Source organism: Chelonia mydas, chromosome 4, assembly GCF_015237465.2.
Source record: "Chelonia mydas isolate rCheMyd1 chromosome 4, rCheMyd1.pri.v2, whole genome shotgun sequence".
Lineage (NCBI taxonomy): Eukaryota > Metazoa > Chordata > Testudines > Cheloniidae > Chelonia > Chelonia mydas.
In genome coordinates, this window is record NC_057852.1 from 66,405,674 (window position 1) to 66,422,903 (window position 17,230).

Sequence of the window (17,230 nt, forward strand, 5' to 3'; positions counted from 1 at the left end):
TAACTTGCAAACACTGGTGAGTTTCACTGAAGTCTGGAATGACTAGAAAGCTGAGATCCAGGGTTTTCCAGTGATTTAAATTTATTTTCAAAACATAAGTCATTGCAGATGTAGCTGCATTAGGATGGCACTCTGTAATTTTTGTGTGACTTGCCTTGTCGAAAAATGTCGAGTAATGATTATTATTATGTTATCATCATTACAGTAGTAATTTCATTACATTAATTAATACAATATTACCAGTAAATGGGAGGCCTGGCTTAGTGCAAGAAGAAATCTGGGACTGGTACGGAGGCTTGTGGCTAAGCTGCACCTACAGCTATAACTGCCAGGAGCCCCCATGTGTCTCAACTGAGCAGAGTAGGGCTGAGCCAGTATTTAGACTGGGAAGCCCAGCTGTTGAAGGGGACATTAGTGCTGGCATTCCCTAGATAGTGCTTTTCTCTCTGAGACAATGGACCTTTCAGGATCTGTAAACTGAGGGTCTGACTGCTCACCTGGTCATTGAAGAGCCTGTGACAATATTCATAAGAATGGTCAGTGCCAATTTTACAGATTTTTTTAAAAGGAGTGAGAGAGTTGCCAGCCTGAAATGGAAGGGACCAGTTTCTTCTATCTTCCCCTTGTTCCTCCTGCACCAGAAGGCTCCCACAGCTTAACTGCTTCCCTGCAAGGCTCATGCCCATCCTCCCCCACCTTATGGTTATTTTAAAAAATAAATGTAAGCTTTATTGTGTCCTGCACAACCCCAGCACTTTGACTACCAACAGGTGCCAGAGGCATGGGATGAGCCTATTTACACATTCCTAGTTCTGAGTAGTGGTGTTACAGAAATTATATTTGTCTTATCTAAAAGAAATCCCAGCAGTTTCAATTGTATGAGAGACTCTTTGCTTCTTGTTTTCCAATCTTATACTGTATATTGGTACTGTCAATTGCAATGTTTCACCTCAGAGGTAGCTGCATTTCAGTGGTACAGGAAGTAATCCATAATACTTTGTTTCTATTGAACCTTCCATCCAAGGATCTCAGTGTACTTTATAAACGTGGATGAACCAATCCTCACACCATCTCTTTTGTAGTTGGTGACTATTAGTGTCTTTATTTTATACATGAGAAAACTGAAACCGACAGAGATTAAAGATTGGCTCCTGCAATGACTGAGTGCTGTGAACTCACAATGAAGTCAATGCAATGGCAGTTCCTGATCCCACCACCATGCTAGTGGGTGCAAGTTTACAAGGCCCTTAAAGGGTTGCCCACTATCACACAGCAAGTTTACAACAGAATTGGCAACAGAACTCAGAATCCTTGAGTCCCAGTCCTGAGTTTTAACTACAAGGCCATCCTTCATCCCATTCCCATATCTACCAAACCACGGCATGTCCAGGTTTAATTAAATAAGATTTGTTCAGTACTTTGGAAGTCCCAAATTATCATTCATTGGAGTACAATCCCAAAGGCCTATAGTACCAAAACTGGTGTTACTACTTCCCATGTGTTAAGAACCATTGAGTTAGAGCTGTAGTTCTTAACTTTTGTGCCCTACGATATCTTTCAAAGGCAGCTTGTATTGCTAGAACTCTTGTCCTATCTCACTTCACACACCCCGCCCCCAAGCTTACTCTTTTGTCATCTCCACATGCTATTTTATTAATTAAATTTAGACTGTAAACTCTACTGGACAGGGACTATTGCTTTCCTCGTTGAAACACCTATTACACATTTGGGGCACTAAAATACCCAAAAACAGTAATAATCAGGACTGACCTTATAAAGCAGAGATGTTTTCTTTTCAAACTCATAATATGTGTTGTAAAGTAAATGTTCCATAATATATAGACATAGTATACTTTCCTTATGAAATGAACTCAGACTTTAAAAGTCCTCTTATCCATTCTAACTACATTTCTATAGTGTCAGCACTAATAGCTCTTTCCAGCTCAAACTCCCTGGTTCACAAAGAGGTCAAATAATTCCCCAATAACTCTTTCTTATTGCTAGCCATGGGAAGGACACAAGAATACTGAAAAAACAAAATAACCAAGCAATAGTTCAGTAAAATAATATATTCAGACTTCTCTGGGGAGAACATTATCTCCGTACACCAAAGGCACCATGAGCTGCAAACATATTATTGTTTATTTTGTAGTAATTGACTTTTTGCAACAAAGCACACAGTATGCAAACACCCTACCTAGAAAAACAGTACTGTACAGATACAATGTAACAACCTTTCATAAAATAATAATTGAACATTGAGGGAGGAGCAACATCTGTTATAGAGCCATTAGGAAAGCAATATTACGAGCTTGCCTGTTGACCAATCCATAAATTATAATCTATTTGTAAATCTCAAAATATTGTAAAGTCTATATTAAAGAAAAAAAACATCAAAATTAAGGTGGTGACGCCCTCTGACATTTATTTTGTTGTGCTCAGATACTGCAGCACAAATGTTACACAAATCATCTTTTAGTGCAATATTCAAATTCAATACGGTGAGTAAAGGGACTCCTGGAGAGTTTTGTGTGATCCCTTTCTATGTGCAAAAAAACTGTCTTTGAGGTTGCAATTGTTCTGAATAGAAATGTGACTCTTTGTAAGGATTTTTTAAAGTTTAAGTTTATTGTTTTCATTTTGCAATAATGAGCATACACTTCTACTTTCACACCTTTGCAAGGTTTTTGTTGCACAACTGTACATTGTTCACATGTAAAGAATCACCTGTACTATTGAACCTGCTCCTGTTACCCTTAGAGTGAATCAGAGCTTTGCTGCAGGTTTCACTGGCAGCAGCAGTAAACTCTCTGCTTGAATGACTAAATTATATGCACTCTGTTATAGGACTAAATACTACCCTCTGCTGTCCTGGAGCCCTATTCTCCCCCCACAAGTGACGGGATGATTTAGTTGGGGATGGGTCCTGCTTTGAGCAGGGGGTTGGACTAGATGACCTCCTGAGGTCCCTTCCAACTCTGAGATTCTATGATTCTGTGATTCTATGACCAGGATCTAGTGGTTAGAACTGGATGCCAGCCCGGTGGTTAAAACTGTTGCCCAGCCTACTGAGTAGAGCCAGAAATAGGAACCAGGAGTCAGTGCCAAGGGTCAGAGCTGGAGCCAGGAGACAAGCCAAGGGTCAGAGCAGGGCTGTAGCAAGCTGGAATGAGACAGAAATAAGGCTGGGGACAAGGCAGACACAAGGGGGATCACAGCTGCAGGAATAAGCATTGAGCAGCCAGAAATACCTTCTTATGCTTTATGATGATGCAGACTCATTTAGACTCATCCTTACAAGATCCCACATTTGAGGAAGAAGACAGTGCTGCTAAAAAACAACCACCTGGTTTAAAGGGGAAGTGAAGGCACCTGTCAAAAACAAAATAGTAAAAATATGTAACAAATGGAATAAAGGGTAAGTTGATAGTCATGAATATAAAGCAGAAGTTGGGAACTATAGCAAATTCCTAAGAGAAGCCAAGGAACACAAGGAGAACTCTGTGGCCAGCAGAGTTAAGGACAATAAGGAGTTTTTAAAAATTAATGGTAACAAAATGAATCCTGACAATGGTGTTGGTCCATTGCTAGATGGATATGATAGAATGGTCAATAATAATGCAGAAAAGGCAGAGGTGTTCAGACATATTTCTGTTCTGTATTTGAGGGGAAAACAGATGATGCAGTTTCATCATATGATCTCATCTTTCCATTCCACTAGTATCTTTGGAGGATGGTAAACAGAAGGTACTAAAGTGGTCTCTGCCATGTGTTATGCCAGTTCACGGTGGCACATCCTGACACTGCACAGATGTCACAACTGTAGATCACAAAGCCACTTTCCCCCTGCTGTCCAGGCTCATCCCTAATTGTTTTATATAAGGAAGGAATTTGGCTTACGCTGTCTTTTTGGAAAGGTAAGAGAACAGAAATGGAGGCACAAATAACCTGTAGGATTTTTTTAATACATGCATTTTGGAGAGAAGGAGAGGAGAGAGAAGAAGGGAGGAGATGGGATGGACAGTTGAATTTCTCTGTGAAAAGCGGTATTTTCAAACAACAGAGATACTGTATACAACTTCCTTATATAGCATATCAAATCATAAAGTTGTCATGGTTTTTTAATTCATTCCAAATTTTCAAAATGTCATGCTGATGGATCACTGCTACACTGGTAGCAGACTTTGTAATGACATTAGGATCTGACTCAGAGTGATTGTATGCCAGAGAATTCTGACAATTACTAAGTTAAGGCCTGTTTGTCACAGACACTGAGCACTTGCAGATCTCATTGACTTGAGCTGGAGCTTTGAGTATTCAGCGCCTCTAAAAGTTAGGCCCTAAAATCTTACTATACTCCCAGAGTGAAGTAGACATTTCAGAGTCTGATGAGAAACTTGTACTAAAATAACAGCCTCAGAGCAATGTGTGAAGTGAAAGGGGGTGGTTTGGAGCATCCCCAATCACATGCCACTGGTTGTGGGATTGGATTTCACTTCTGGGATTCCACTCCACTCCACCTGCACAGAGACTGATTACTCAGGCTTTTTGCATGTAGAATTGATTTTGCTCTGTATGAATAATCTGGAGGAAAACAGAAGAATATGGAACAAATCCTGCTCACTTGAATATTATCCTGAAGAGACTACTCAAATGAATCAGATGAGCAGGATTTGGCCCTGTATTGGCATTTTAAGTTTCATTATGGTCTGAGATTTTAAAATGTATATGATCATTGTGTTTTTATATGGTAAAGCTTTTCAAACTGTAGTTATAGCGAAGGGTTGTGTTCAGCACAGTATTAAATATTGATAGTGTAGTGATTGTATGAGAATGGAGAAGCCAGTATTATATTTGTAGAAATAGCTGACATTGTATTACATTATATTTGTAGAAATAGCTGTTGTGAAGGCTAGGACTATAACAGGGTTTAAAAGAGAACTGGATAAATTCATGGAGGTTAAGTACATTAATGGCTATTAGCCAGGATGGGCAAGGAATGGTGTCCCTAGGCTCTGTTTGTCAGAAGGTGGAGACGGATGGCAGGAGAGAGATCACTAGATCACTACATGTTAGGTTCACTCCCTCTGGGGCACCTGGCATTGGCCACTGTCGGCAGACAGGATACTGGGCTGGATGGACCTTTGGTCTGACCCAATATGGCCGTTCTTATGTTCTTATGTTCTTATGACATACAGACTTCAACATGAGAAACTGATCTATTGAGAGAAGGAAGGAATTAGGACAGTGGGGATATTCCCTGTTCTTTCCAAAAGGTGCTATTGGATCTTTAATTTTCACCTGGAGTGCCAAAAAAAGGGGCCTCACTGTAGGGCCCGATTCTACCACTCTTACTGCAGCTAGTTGTACCTCACTTACACCTCCCATTATTGTTCCATTGGGATCAGTGAGACTTCTTGTAGAGTACTTGAAATACTCCATATGACTAGTAGAATTTGGCCTCTTAATGTCTCATCCCATGACAGACCCTACACTTCAAAAGGAAATGTTACAATTTTAAAAATATAGTCACTTAAACATGCCCTGTGTACGTATCTTGGACTAGGTCCTTGGTCAGCCAGAACTCTCCCTTTGAGGGGAATACAGTCTTACCTTCTCAAGGACTGCATTATTTATTTCTATAATAAGCCAATGTTGTTATGCAGAGTCCACCAACTCCCATACTCTTCTAGAAGGATTGAAAACCGTGAAAATAAAATGATTAAAAGTATCTTCAAATTAGTATTAAAATTCTGAACTGTCCAAACCAAGAAAATGCAGGCTGAAACTGTACCAATCATCCTGCTGTGATTACCTTGTTACCGGTGAGTTTCCAGATTGTTTATCTCCTACAACATACAGTACATTCTATTTTAGCAAAATAAGTGAACTATGGTCGGAGTTGAGAATGACCTACTGAATCTACTCTTAAATATTAGTTGGTGTATGAGTTTACAGTTTCAGTAGCTTTCCATCAGAACCACTGTATGAAGTTTTGCCATCGGGGTAATCTTGAAACTTACAGGATACAAATATTGCATGAAATAGTTTGTCAAGATTCCCTAATAAACTGAATTAGGCCTGATCCTGTTCCGACAAGAGGGGATGGCAAAAACTCCATAGGAACTAGATCCAGCCTTTTTATTATTTTTAGGCAAGGATGTTCTTATTTGGAAGATATTTATGCAATCCTCTCCCTTTTATTGTGGTATTCTCCAAGTCACAATATTTCAACTTCAGACCTATTTACTAATTAGTGTACAGCACAGATTTTCCGTTTGTATACCTCCTATTATATCATATTTTTAAATAGCTGCACGCATCCATTCCCTCTCTCGGCTATGAATGCAAATGTGACGATAATACCTAAGAGGGCGGCTCAAAATGTTTTGTTGGCATCTGACCTATTTCAGATTCGCTTAGTCTCTCTCATGATTATAGAGCTCCTGCTGAAATACACCTCCAGTAGTTGTGATCTGTGTGTAAACTGGAATGCCAAATTGCGGAGTACATAAAGATCAGTAAAATAGGAAGACGTTACAAATATCACTCTGGCAATTATAGGAAGAAGGCAAACAGCCCTGATCACTCCCTGGGAAGCACCGCCAGGTAATACAAAGTTCAAGCACTTTCCATAAGGAGCAGAGCTGGAGCTGGTTAGTACCTGCACAATTGCATACAAAACCTGAGTTATCTGAAACATTGAAAAGGCAGATGTCCAGTTTAACCTCATGGGATTGATTTGTCATTTTGATTTTTGCCCGTCCGAATTAAAAGGGAGTTTGCATGATTACTAATACCTACGAAATCCGACCGAAATTAAATAACTTGTTACCTTTAAAAATACTGTGCCACGTTTTAAGCCCTCTGCAATGCGGGTCAAAGCCTCTGCCCCTTCCCACACTCTCACACACAGAGGAACGTAAAAACGGGCAGGATAGCCAATGTTTCAAGAACGCTTCGCCGCCCCTCTCAGTCCCTGGTGGTTCACCTGGAGATGGATTCAGGGGGGGGCTAGTAGCACTGCTTCTTTCCTCTCCATCCTAATCCTCCCAGCACCCATTCTTACCCCCAGCGCCCACGCTTCTGTCAGACAAAGACACAGTCTTCAGCGCAGAACCCCTCCTCGAGGCAGTGTTTGGTACATGTAAAACGCTTCGTTGCTCTTTGCTCGTTCTCCAGGATTCCAGCAGCGATAAACTGCCCGCTAGGAAAGCGGCTCTGACGACTTTGGGGTAGTCTGGTTCATGGATATGAATTATTCTCCATTGAAAACATCGATAAGTCATTGGCTCCTGTAGGACGCGTCGATCAGAAATGTGAGGCTGCATGAACATTGCTGGTGGTGGGGGGAAAGTGAAATGAACGGGCTGGGTTTGCTGAGGGGCATGGAGAGGAAACGGCTGGGAGTGAAGGGGCTCGGGGAGGAGGCATACGCTGCATTGTATTTAGGACCGTTTGTCGGGATTAAAGGGACACCGAATGGTCCCAGAATGACTCGACCTCCGGTAGGTTGTGATCTCAAGTATGCAGGTGGAAGTGATGCGGAGTGACTCCACCGAGCTCAGCGGAGTTACTCCGGACTCAGACGAGATACTGCTGGTCTCTCTGCTGGGTTTGGCTTCTTAGAGCGACGAGCCAGGCGGGGCAGCAAGGCCCCCCGGCCACCTTAAGAGGAAATCACTGGGGAGGGGGCCGGGGAAGGCGAGAGCGCGAGGGGGGCTGAAGTTGGCGCGGTGCGTGGCTGGCGCTGGGCAGCGCGCCGGGGAGGCGGCAGCGCTCTGTCCCCACCAGCCTCGGCTCGGGGTCGCCGCCCGCCAGCGGCGTGCAGGGGAGGACCGGGGCCAGGGCCGCTCCAGTCTCCCCGGCAGAGCGGCACCGGGCGTCCCCAGCCCGCCCCTTCTCCGTGCCCTAGGCAGGCCTGGGGCAGGAGCCTCCCTTCCCCCCGGCAGCGCCCCGGAGCAGGCTCCCCCGCAGCGACCGCCCCCTGCTGCCAGGCGCCGGGAGAGACGCTCGCCCTAGCCGCGGGCGCTGCAGGCAGAGGCTCCGGCGGCCGGTCCCCGCGGCAGGTACAGTACGAAGCCCTCGCCCCGCAGCGGCTGAGCAGGGCGCGGTCAGGGAGCCGGCGGAGAAGCCGCCACGCGCGCGGGCTGGGCAGCGGCTGCAGGAGGTGCAGGGCCAGGGCCCCGATCCCCCTGACGGTCCCATTGGGTGCGATGGGAGGCGGATCTGGCCCAGCATCTGCACCAGGGAAGTGCCCTGGGGAAGAGGCTGCAGGGGGAGCGCTTGCTTTTTAGCCGCAGGTTGGCGCTAACCAAGCCGGTGTCAGCGCCCCGGTGGCTGCTCGGAGCACCTGTGCGAGACAGCGCCTCTGCCGCCTGGCACTGCCCGACCTGGGCTGCTCCAAAGGCAGCCAGGCGGGGCTAGCTCCACACCGAATGAAGCCATGTGCAGTTTAGGAGTCAGGCTGCTAGACGGAAATCTCTGTTCCTTATTTATAATCGCTTTCATGGAATACAGTGCAAATGCTTTTTAGAGCAGAGAGTATCCAATTAAGGACTTTCCCAGAGTGTGGCTAGATAGTGATTCAATATCCCTTGAAATGGAAGTAAATATTATCAAACACCTCCCACGTTGTTGAATTATACTTAATGCAATGCCCTTGAAACATAAATATTCTGGCATTCATGTTTTACATTCTGATGAATAATTTACCTTTGCCTTGCTTACAGAATATGAGAAATGCCCACTGGAATAAGCACGTGTTTGCCGTCACTAACTTCTCTGATTCTTTGAAATTAATCCTTTTATTGTTAACCAGTGATACTTTGGCAATACTCCACTGGTGATCCTTTGGAATCTATGCTTAATAAAATTAGGATTTTGTCTAAGTAACTAATAATATACTTCAGTTGATCGCTGGAGGACAAATATAATATATTGTATTAGTTGACATAATCCAGAATGCCTCCCTCTAGAAAAATAAAGAAAAGCATGTTACATATCTAAAGTTATAAGGTCTCCAGTGTTTGTTTGGTTGTTTATCTAGACGTTTGTTACAGTTACTCTATGTGCTCAGTAGCATATACTTTAATAATATGTTAGGCTAGCTTTACTGATCAGCGAGGTCATTACATCACACTCCTTCGAACTGGGAGGTGTAATCCTATTTTAATGAATTGATGATTTGCCTACTGTGGGAAGCCATATTGTTGTTTTTCCAGAAGAATTTTGTAATATTTATTTTCTTTTATCAATAATGGCCACTTTAAGAGAGAGAAGTAAACTTTCATCATTAACATATGATAAAGCACTTGTCTGGAGTTTTGAAGTGCACTTACTCTTTTTTTCAGAGCTCAGAAGTTCTTAAACTGAAGTTTACTGTTGAATGTACTCACTATAAAAGAACTGGAACAGTTGCAGTGGTAGCTCTACCTCTTTAATCTGTCTTTTGTAAATGCACAGCCCTAACTCTCCTTTGTTGTATTTAGGCATTATGACACAGTCTGTAATTACATGACATTTTTTATCCAATATAACATATTTCAGTGTTTTCTAGGAGCTTAGATAACCAATGGTTAAGTAATTATGGATTATTATAATACCTATATGCAACAGGGCAGCATTAAAGTTAAGTGTTCAACTTTTGTATTTCCTAGCTTCTGGGTGCTTAACTATACAGGGTTAACGTTGTGTTTGCAGTGTTGGTCCCAGGATATTAGAGAGACAAGGTGGGTGAGGTAATATCTTTTACTAGACAAATTTCTGTTGGTGAAAGAGACAAGCTTGCAAGCTTACACAGAGTTCTTCCATCCTCCAAAAGTAAGATTTATGGATTTTTGCTTTTTGCATTTTAAACCAGTCACAGGCCTTAAAGTGGAATAATGAACATAATCCACTTCAGACATGTTAAACTGACATAAGATTAGATCACCTTGTATCTTAAACTGAGCTGAGACTGGACAGTGGTTTAAGCTTCTTGTGCCATTTTAAGGCTTTAGATTAGTTTAAATGATTAAAACCAACCCCTCCACCCCCCGCAAAAATCTTCCTAAAAACATAACTGGGGGGAGAAACAAGTTGATTAAAGTGCTTATCAAAGGAAGATGAATATTAAGATACATCAGATGGACATAGGTGAACATGGTTCAGGAAGATATAATGAAGATCTTCCTAGTTCATGATGCATTTTCCTACTTTAAAGTACATTTACATGCTGAATGGTGACTATAAAGCAAAGTTGATAGGAAACCAGTGAGACACAAGGAATATGGAACCCCTTGTGTCTTTACAGTCACTGTTCAGGTTAGAACCACACTTTAAATATGACGAAGGGAAACATTTTCAAAAGCACATTAGTGACTTAGGAGCCTAAGTCCCATTTTAAAAAGTGACTGGCACTCACGAACCTAAGTCTTACTGAAAGTCTCACACTGGATGTCATCGACAAGAATAGGACCAGAGAGGGTAAACAAATCCTAGCAGTAGAAGTTGCTGCTAATACCAAGCAGCAAGAGAGATGCCTCAGTAAGTGCAAAAGTCCAAATAATATCAGTGGCATGTTATTGTGTGATTGTGGGTTGAAAACCAGCAGTATGGTGGGGAAGCATTTTAGCTTCATTCAGCTAATAGCACTCAAGCTGAAGACACACTATGCAAGTGTTGTGAGTCCGGGTAGAAACCCACAGAAACTGGAAACTGCCTTTTTACTGAATCATCTCTGTAACAACCCTCCAGCCCCCCGCATTTCTTGCATGACCAGCATGCCCCAGTGCAACAAAACAAACGGCTTTTGCAGCCCAAGCTTAGTAAAATACCCACCAGTTCCAGTATATGTACTGAATCACCATCTCTGGGAGAGGCAAACAGTGCTGGTGCATTCAAGTTGACTCTGGGTAAATATTCACTACAAGCGCTACAGTGTCAAAGCTGAAGCATAGAAACTTACTACAGTGGCAGAAGAGTTTTTCTGTTCCTGTCATAAAACCACCCCCTCAACAGGTGATAGGTCGATGGAAGAATTCTTCTGTTGACCTAGCTGCATGTACAGTGGGGGTTAGGCTGACTTAACTACATCACACAGGTTGTGAAATTTTTCACAGCCCTGAGTGATATAGCTAGGTTGATCTAATTTTAAGGTATAGATCAGCTCTAATGTCTCCCTCTTTCTGTTATTCTACTCTCCCACAGCTGGTAGTGATATTTCTCTGTCTTCATCCTTAAGTAGGAGTACCACTGTGATGGGCTGCCCCCCTTTAAGGTGCCACCTGATGTACTGGGATACCACTGAGCCCACCTGTTCTGCCATCCTGGGCCCCCTTTACCCTGTCTTGCTGAGCCAGGCTCTTAAACCTCCTCTAGCACACACACAGGCAGGGTCACACCCAGCTGCAGAAAAACACAGACACTGAGATCAGCTTAAGGCAGAGTTTCCCAAACTTTAACAGCCCGCGAACCCCTTTCACTAAATTGTGAAATCTCGTGAACCCCCTCCTAAAAATGAATATTTCAAGGGATTTAAGTTTAAATTTCCTCTGCACTCCGCACTCACACTCTGCACTCCGTGGGGCTCCTGCTGCTGGACCCCGTTGACCGCCCTGGTCTACTGAGCTCCACTGAGCTCGGGCTGCAGGTCCCACTTACCGCCGGGGCTCAGACTACCAGCCCCAACTGCCCAACCCCGCCCTCCCTGGGGCTTGGGCTGCCAGTCCCACGCGGCGCGCTGGGGTTCGGGCTGCCGGCTCCCCCACTCACAGAGGCAGGGCTCGGGCTGCCAGCCCCAACTGCCCTGCCCCGCTCTCCCTGGGGCTCTGGCTGTCTGCCCTGCAACCGGGTCCCACCTGCTTCCTCCGATGCCCATGGTCCTCTGGCCGCCATTAGTGAAATTTTTCTGGCGATCCCCTGTAACGTTCTGCAAACCCCAGGGGTTCGCGAACCCCAGTTTGGGAACCACTGGCTTAAGGGACTTGCCCCAGCATTCAGGTGTCCATCTCCCTTGGAGTGCAGACCCAAAGGTATATTGTCTTGCACAGTATGAAAAAGTCTACACAGCGCAAGCTAATAAAAATTTGCTCTCTCCATCAATGTGAAGAGAGATATGCACAGTTGCTTGCCCCCCACCCCAGATATGAATTGCACAAACTGGGTTATGTTATAAACAAGAAATAAGTTTATTGACTACAAATGACAGATTTTAAGTGATTATAAGGGGTAGCAAACAGAACAAAGCAGATTACTAAGCAAATAAAACAAAACATGCAAACTAAGCTTGATTCACTAAAGAAACAGGTTACAAAATGTAATTTCTCACCCTAAATGTTGAATTAGCAGGATGCAGAGTTTCTGTATCTTAGAGTCCCAGTTATTTCTTCTTACAGACTGGACCCCTGTCTCAGTCTGGACTCACCCTTGCCTTTCCCTTCAGGTTAGTTCCTTTGTCCCTTCAGGTTCTTTCAGCAGTCCTTCTTCTTGAGCAAGGGAGGAGAGTCCAGATCAACTCCCTCTCCAGACGTTAAAAAGGATTTACGGAAGGCTGGAATCCTTTGTTTGATCCCTATCCCTCTACGGTGGAAAAGTACCAGCAGTGTCGAAAGGGGTATTTTTCATTAGGTGACATTATCACCTGACCTTGTAGTGTTAATGCAGCATCTTCAAAGTTCTATTGTCCTTCTTAAATGGGTCATTCAGGAGGATTGCCTACTGTCTGGTGGCCATTCCCCCCAAGTACACACAGTTGTAATTGTTATATAGTCAATATTCCTAACTTTAGATACAGAAATGATACATGCATACAAATTGGATAATCACATTCAGTAAATCATAACCTTTCCAATGATATCTTACATGAGCCATCTTGCTTAAAGTATATCTTAGTTATGCCATAGTCATATCATAACCATGTTTCTATGAAGAATACGGGGTGTAATGTCACAATCACATCACTTCAGTTCTGTTCATAACCTCTCTCAGAAAGAAAAAAGGCAAAGTCAACCCACATTAGTGTTTATAACTAATCCAAATATGCAGACCTTTTGGGGCAAAACTAAATATATTTCCTCTGACACAACAGTACTTAGCTCAAATGAAGGATATACTGGGGTTGGCTCCATACTCTATCTATTTTGGAGATAGCTAGGTCCCCCACCCCCACCCCAAACGCATGAGATTTCCTTGTGGTCCACCTTTTCTATAAGAGTGCTGCCTTGTATTTATCAAAGGGCCTGAAGGGAAGATTCCAGACTTCTAAGGCAGTTTGATACCTGGACCAGTACAATTTCAGTGCACACCTCGCTGCCTTTGACAGCCCACTACTGTAGCCACAGCAAAAAGCATCAGTGGACATTCCCACTGCTCTGTGCAACAACCAATCATCTATGGGTACTTGGGGTAGATCTTGAACATTCACTGCAACGTATCTTGATACAGGCTATGAGCACACACTGGAATGGCATATTGTGCACATTACACTGATTGACTGGACAAAAGCAGGCTGTACACTTCAAGTTCATGGGGCAGGACACAAGGGGAAGCACTAGGCCACCATAAGTGGTTCTTCTGGAAGTCATCGTAAAAGAACCCTTTAAACACAGCACACTTGATCTTAATGACAGCAAGCATCATTGAGTGGCTCATATACACTAGACTTCAATCTCTTATTTGCTAGAGCAGGCCAGGAAGGATCCAGAGGAGGTTTCTGGTGATGATGCTGTCCCTGTCAGTGCCTTGAGGACAAACCTGAAGACTGTGTACAACAATCTATAAGAGAACAAACTGCATTGTTGCAATGGTGCTGGAATTTCACTGATCCCATTATGGTAAAAGAAAGATTTGCTAGGATTTGTCTGACTGCTAGTATTAACCCAGAATTCTCTATTTCACCTCTACTGACAAAACTCTGTGTAACTTTAGTGGAAGTTTTGAATCAGTGGAATCTGCAGGACTTGGCCCTATCTTACGTTAACATATATTAAATACTATTTTCCAGATTAAATTGAGTATGGCAGTTATACAATTCAAAAATTGCCACACTGGGACCTGAATTCTGTGGAACAGTGAGCGGCCATAATAATGTGACACTTTCTGAAAGATTCTTTTTTCTGGTGAAATTCTCTATTATGAAAATAAGGAATATTGCTGGAACAAAACAGTATGCATTTTTAAGCACTCCAGTGTAGTTTGTCTTCATGTAACAGAAATAGGTACCCTAATAATATAATATATGGATGGGTGCAATTATTGCACAGAGCCGGATTATGAACTCCTTATTCACAATGGTGAGCAGTTATTCAAATGACTTGTCCCATTGACTCTAAAGGGACTACTTTGATAAATAGCTGGTCACTCATGAGTAAAGGGTCCACAATCTGGCCAACAGCAAACCATTGTTAATTGCTTACTTCATCTGCACCACGCTTTAAATTGTAAGTGCAAAATATGAGAATCCAAGGGTTGGGGCCTAGGTAGGCTGCATAACACATGCTAAGAACGGTGGCAATTAATTGGTGAGGGTTTATAATTATGCAGGATTTAGGGCAAAGTATAATGATATTACTGCACTTTTAAATGTAATGAAGCAATAAAGAAAATGGTTGTTTCTCTAAATTCTGATTAACACCAATGTCATCTTTTCTGCAGTTGCTAATTAAAATCTTTCTGATTCTAAGCAGGACTGTAATATGGATTTAGAACTCGAAGACTATAACACAACACTCACTAAGGAGAACAGCTCTGCGACTATCAAGAGTTCTGATTTTTCAGAAGACTGGGAAGACTATAAGAGCAGCGTAGATGACTTACAGTACTTTCTGATTGGCCTGTACACATTTATAAGTCTTAGTGGCTTCATGGGAAATCTACTTATACTGATGGCTCTAATAAAACGCAAGCAGAACACAATAATAAACATTCTCATTGGAAACCTCGCCTTTTCTGACATTTTAGTTGTGCTGTTTTGTTCACCTTTTACATTAACATCTGTCCTGCTCGATCAGTGGATGTTTGGAGCAATCATGTGCCATGTTATGCCCTTCCTCCAATGCGTGTCAGTTCTGGTTTCAACTTTAATGTTAATCTGTATTGCTGTTGTCAGATACCGCATGATAAAAAATCCCCTTTCTAGTAATTTAACAGCAAAACATGGCTATTTCTTAATAGCAACTATCTGGGCTCTTGGTTGTACAATTTGCTCCCCTCTGCCAGTTTTCCACAAAATTGTAGATCTCCATGAAACCCTTAATTTAGAGACACTGAACAGCAGGCATTTGTGTATTGAATCATGGCCATCTGATTCATATAGAATTGCCTTTACTATTTCCTTATTACTCATGCAGTATATATTGCCCTTGGTTTGTTTAACTGTAAGTCATACCAGCGTCTGCAGGAGTGTAAATTCCAGATTGTCAAACAAGGAAAACAGATTTGAAGAAAATGAGATGATAAACCTAACACTTCATCCACCCAAGAGTTGCAGATCTCAGGTGCAACTCTCCAGCAGTTCTAGATGGAGCTATACGTTTGTCAGACAACACAGAAAAAGGTATAGTAAAAAGACTGCCAGTGTGATGCCAGCTATTTTATGGAGTCATCAGGATAATAATTCTGGAGAACTCCCAGAAACTTCTGGTACAGAAAGAAGCCAGCTCTCTTCATCCAGTAAGTTCATACCAGGGGTACCAATCTGCTTTGAGATGAAACCAGAAGAAAATTCAGAGATGCAAGACATGATTACAGTATCCCGATCCATCACTCGAATTAAGACAAGATCTCGGAGGGTTTTCTGCAGACTGACAGTACTGATCTTAGTTTTTGCTGTCAGTTGGATGCCTCTTCACCTTTTCCATATTGTCACTGATTTTAATGCCAATCTTATTTCTAATAGGCATTTTAAATTAGTATACTGCATATGTCACTTACTGGGTATGATGTCCTGCTGCTTGAATCCCATCTTATATGGGTTCCTTAACAATGGCATAAAAGCTGATTTGATGTCTCTTATTCCATGCTACCAAATATCATGATTTTAAAAGCTCGACAATAAAATATAAAACAAACAATGTTATATCTATAAACATACTGAAATATAAAATATCTTTTATTTAGTTTTAGGTGTGAATCAGTTGTGGTTAGCAATGATTAGCAGCTTTAGATGTGAATGGTTAGTTCTAGGTCTGAATGGTTTGTACATGCCTCTTATGTACAGCAGAAAATACAAATACATTGTAATATTAGTCTTTTGTTTACCTATTGTATGGAGGAAATCATGTCTAGTGTACAAAACCATATTATAATTTTAATAGTTCAGTTAAATGTTTTAACTGTACCTTGCAAATATCTGAACTCTGAATTCACAATTCATGTAAGAAATGAGTCAAATCATCTCATATCAATTATCATGAGGCTATAATCAGCAGATTATTATTATTACTGCTAAATAATGTTTAAAATGAATCAGACTATTTTGACCACTTCTTAAAATAAAATTTTTTGTTGCTTGATGTGATTAGGACAAATTTATATTTTTCTTTGATCTCGACATGTCCAGTGCAGCCAATACCTCTCTATCAAATTTGCCAGACATCAACAGATCTTTTGCTGCTTCTTTAAAGACTGTCTTCTTCACTTGGATGACTACATGGATAATCACTATATTCCAGATTGTTCTCATACTTCTGGATTTAATTAGCCTCATCTACCCCTTTTTTCTGGTAATTTACTGTGTCCGATCATTTCATATGATTTTCAACTTGACCTGAACATAGATAGAATGCCTCTGTCCTTATTTTCATGACTTTCCTCCAAGAACAGTATGTTTTGATTCAGAATGAACTCTACTGATCCCTGGGAGAGCAAGTGACAACAGAAATAAGAAGAAATAGAAAGATAAACAGTTTTTTTTTCATGAAAGCAAATGATGATCCCTTTTTCTTTACAGATAGTCTGTTGTTTTGGAGAACTGTGGCATCTTCCAGATACAAATATTGGTTGACTCTGCATCCAAGCAGCAGACACTAGGGCCCTGGTTCAGCCAGATGGTGGAGTCAGTGGGACTACTCAAGTGCTTAAAGTGAAGAAAGTACTTAAGTATCTTGCTGACTTTAGATCAGAGGTGGGCAAACTATGTGGCCCGCGGGACCCTCCTGCCCGGCCCCTGAGCTTGTGGCCCAGGAGACTAGCCCCAGGCCCCTCCTCTGCTGTTCCCCCTCCCCCAGAGCCTCAGCTCACTGAGTCGCCA

The 17,230-nt window shown here is 42.2% G+C and overlaps 1 protein-coding gene across 7 annotated transcripts; it reads left to right on the plus strand.

The window, feature by feature from the left end:
* Positions 1-6,417: 6,417 nt before the first annotated feature.
* Positions 6,418-16,454, plus strand: NPY5R (neuropeptide Y receptor Y5). 7 transcript variants are annotated; one of them, XM_043545929.1, is made up of 2 exons: positions 6,418-6,609; positions 14,667-16,454. In XM_043545929.1, exon 2 carries the CDS (start codon positions 14,676-14,678, stop codon positions 16,014-16,016), a length of 1,341 nt encoding a protein of 446 aa, XP_043401864.1. In that variant the 5' UTR covers positions 6,418-6,609; positions 14,667-14,675; the 3' UTR covers positions 16,017-16,454. The 7 variants fall into 7 exon arrangements, with proteins under 7 accessions (XP_043401864.1, XP_043401862.1, XP_037752361.1 ...); XM_043545927.1 differs by lacking the exon at positions 6,418-6,609 and adding an exon at positions 6,917-7,319 and having other exon boundaries at positions 14,664-16,454; XM_037896433.2 differs by lacking the exon at positions 6,418-6,609 and adding an exon at positions 6,920-7,319.
* The last annotated feature ends 776 nt before the right edge of the window (positions 16,455-17,230 follow it).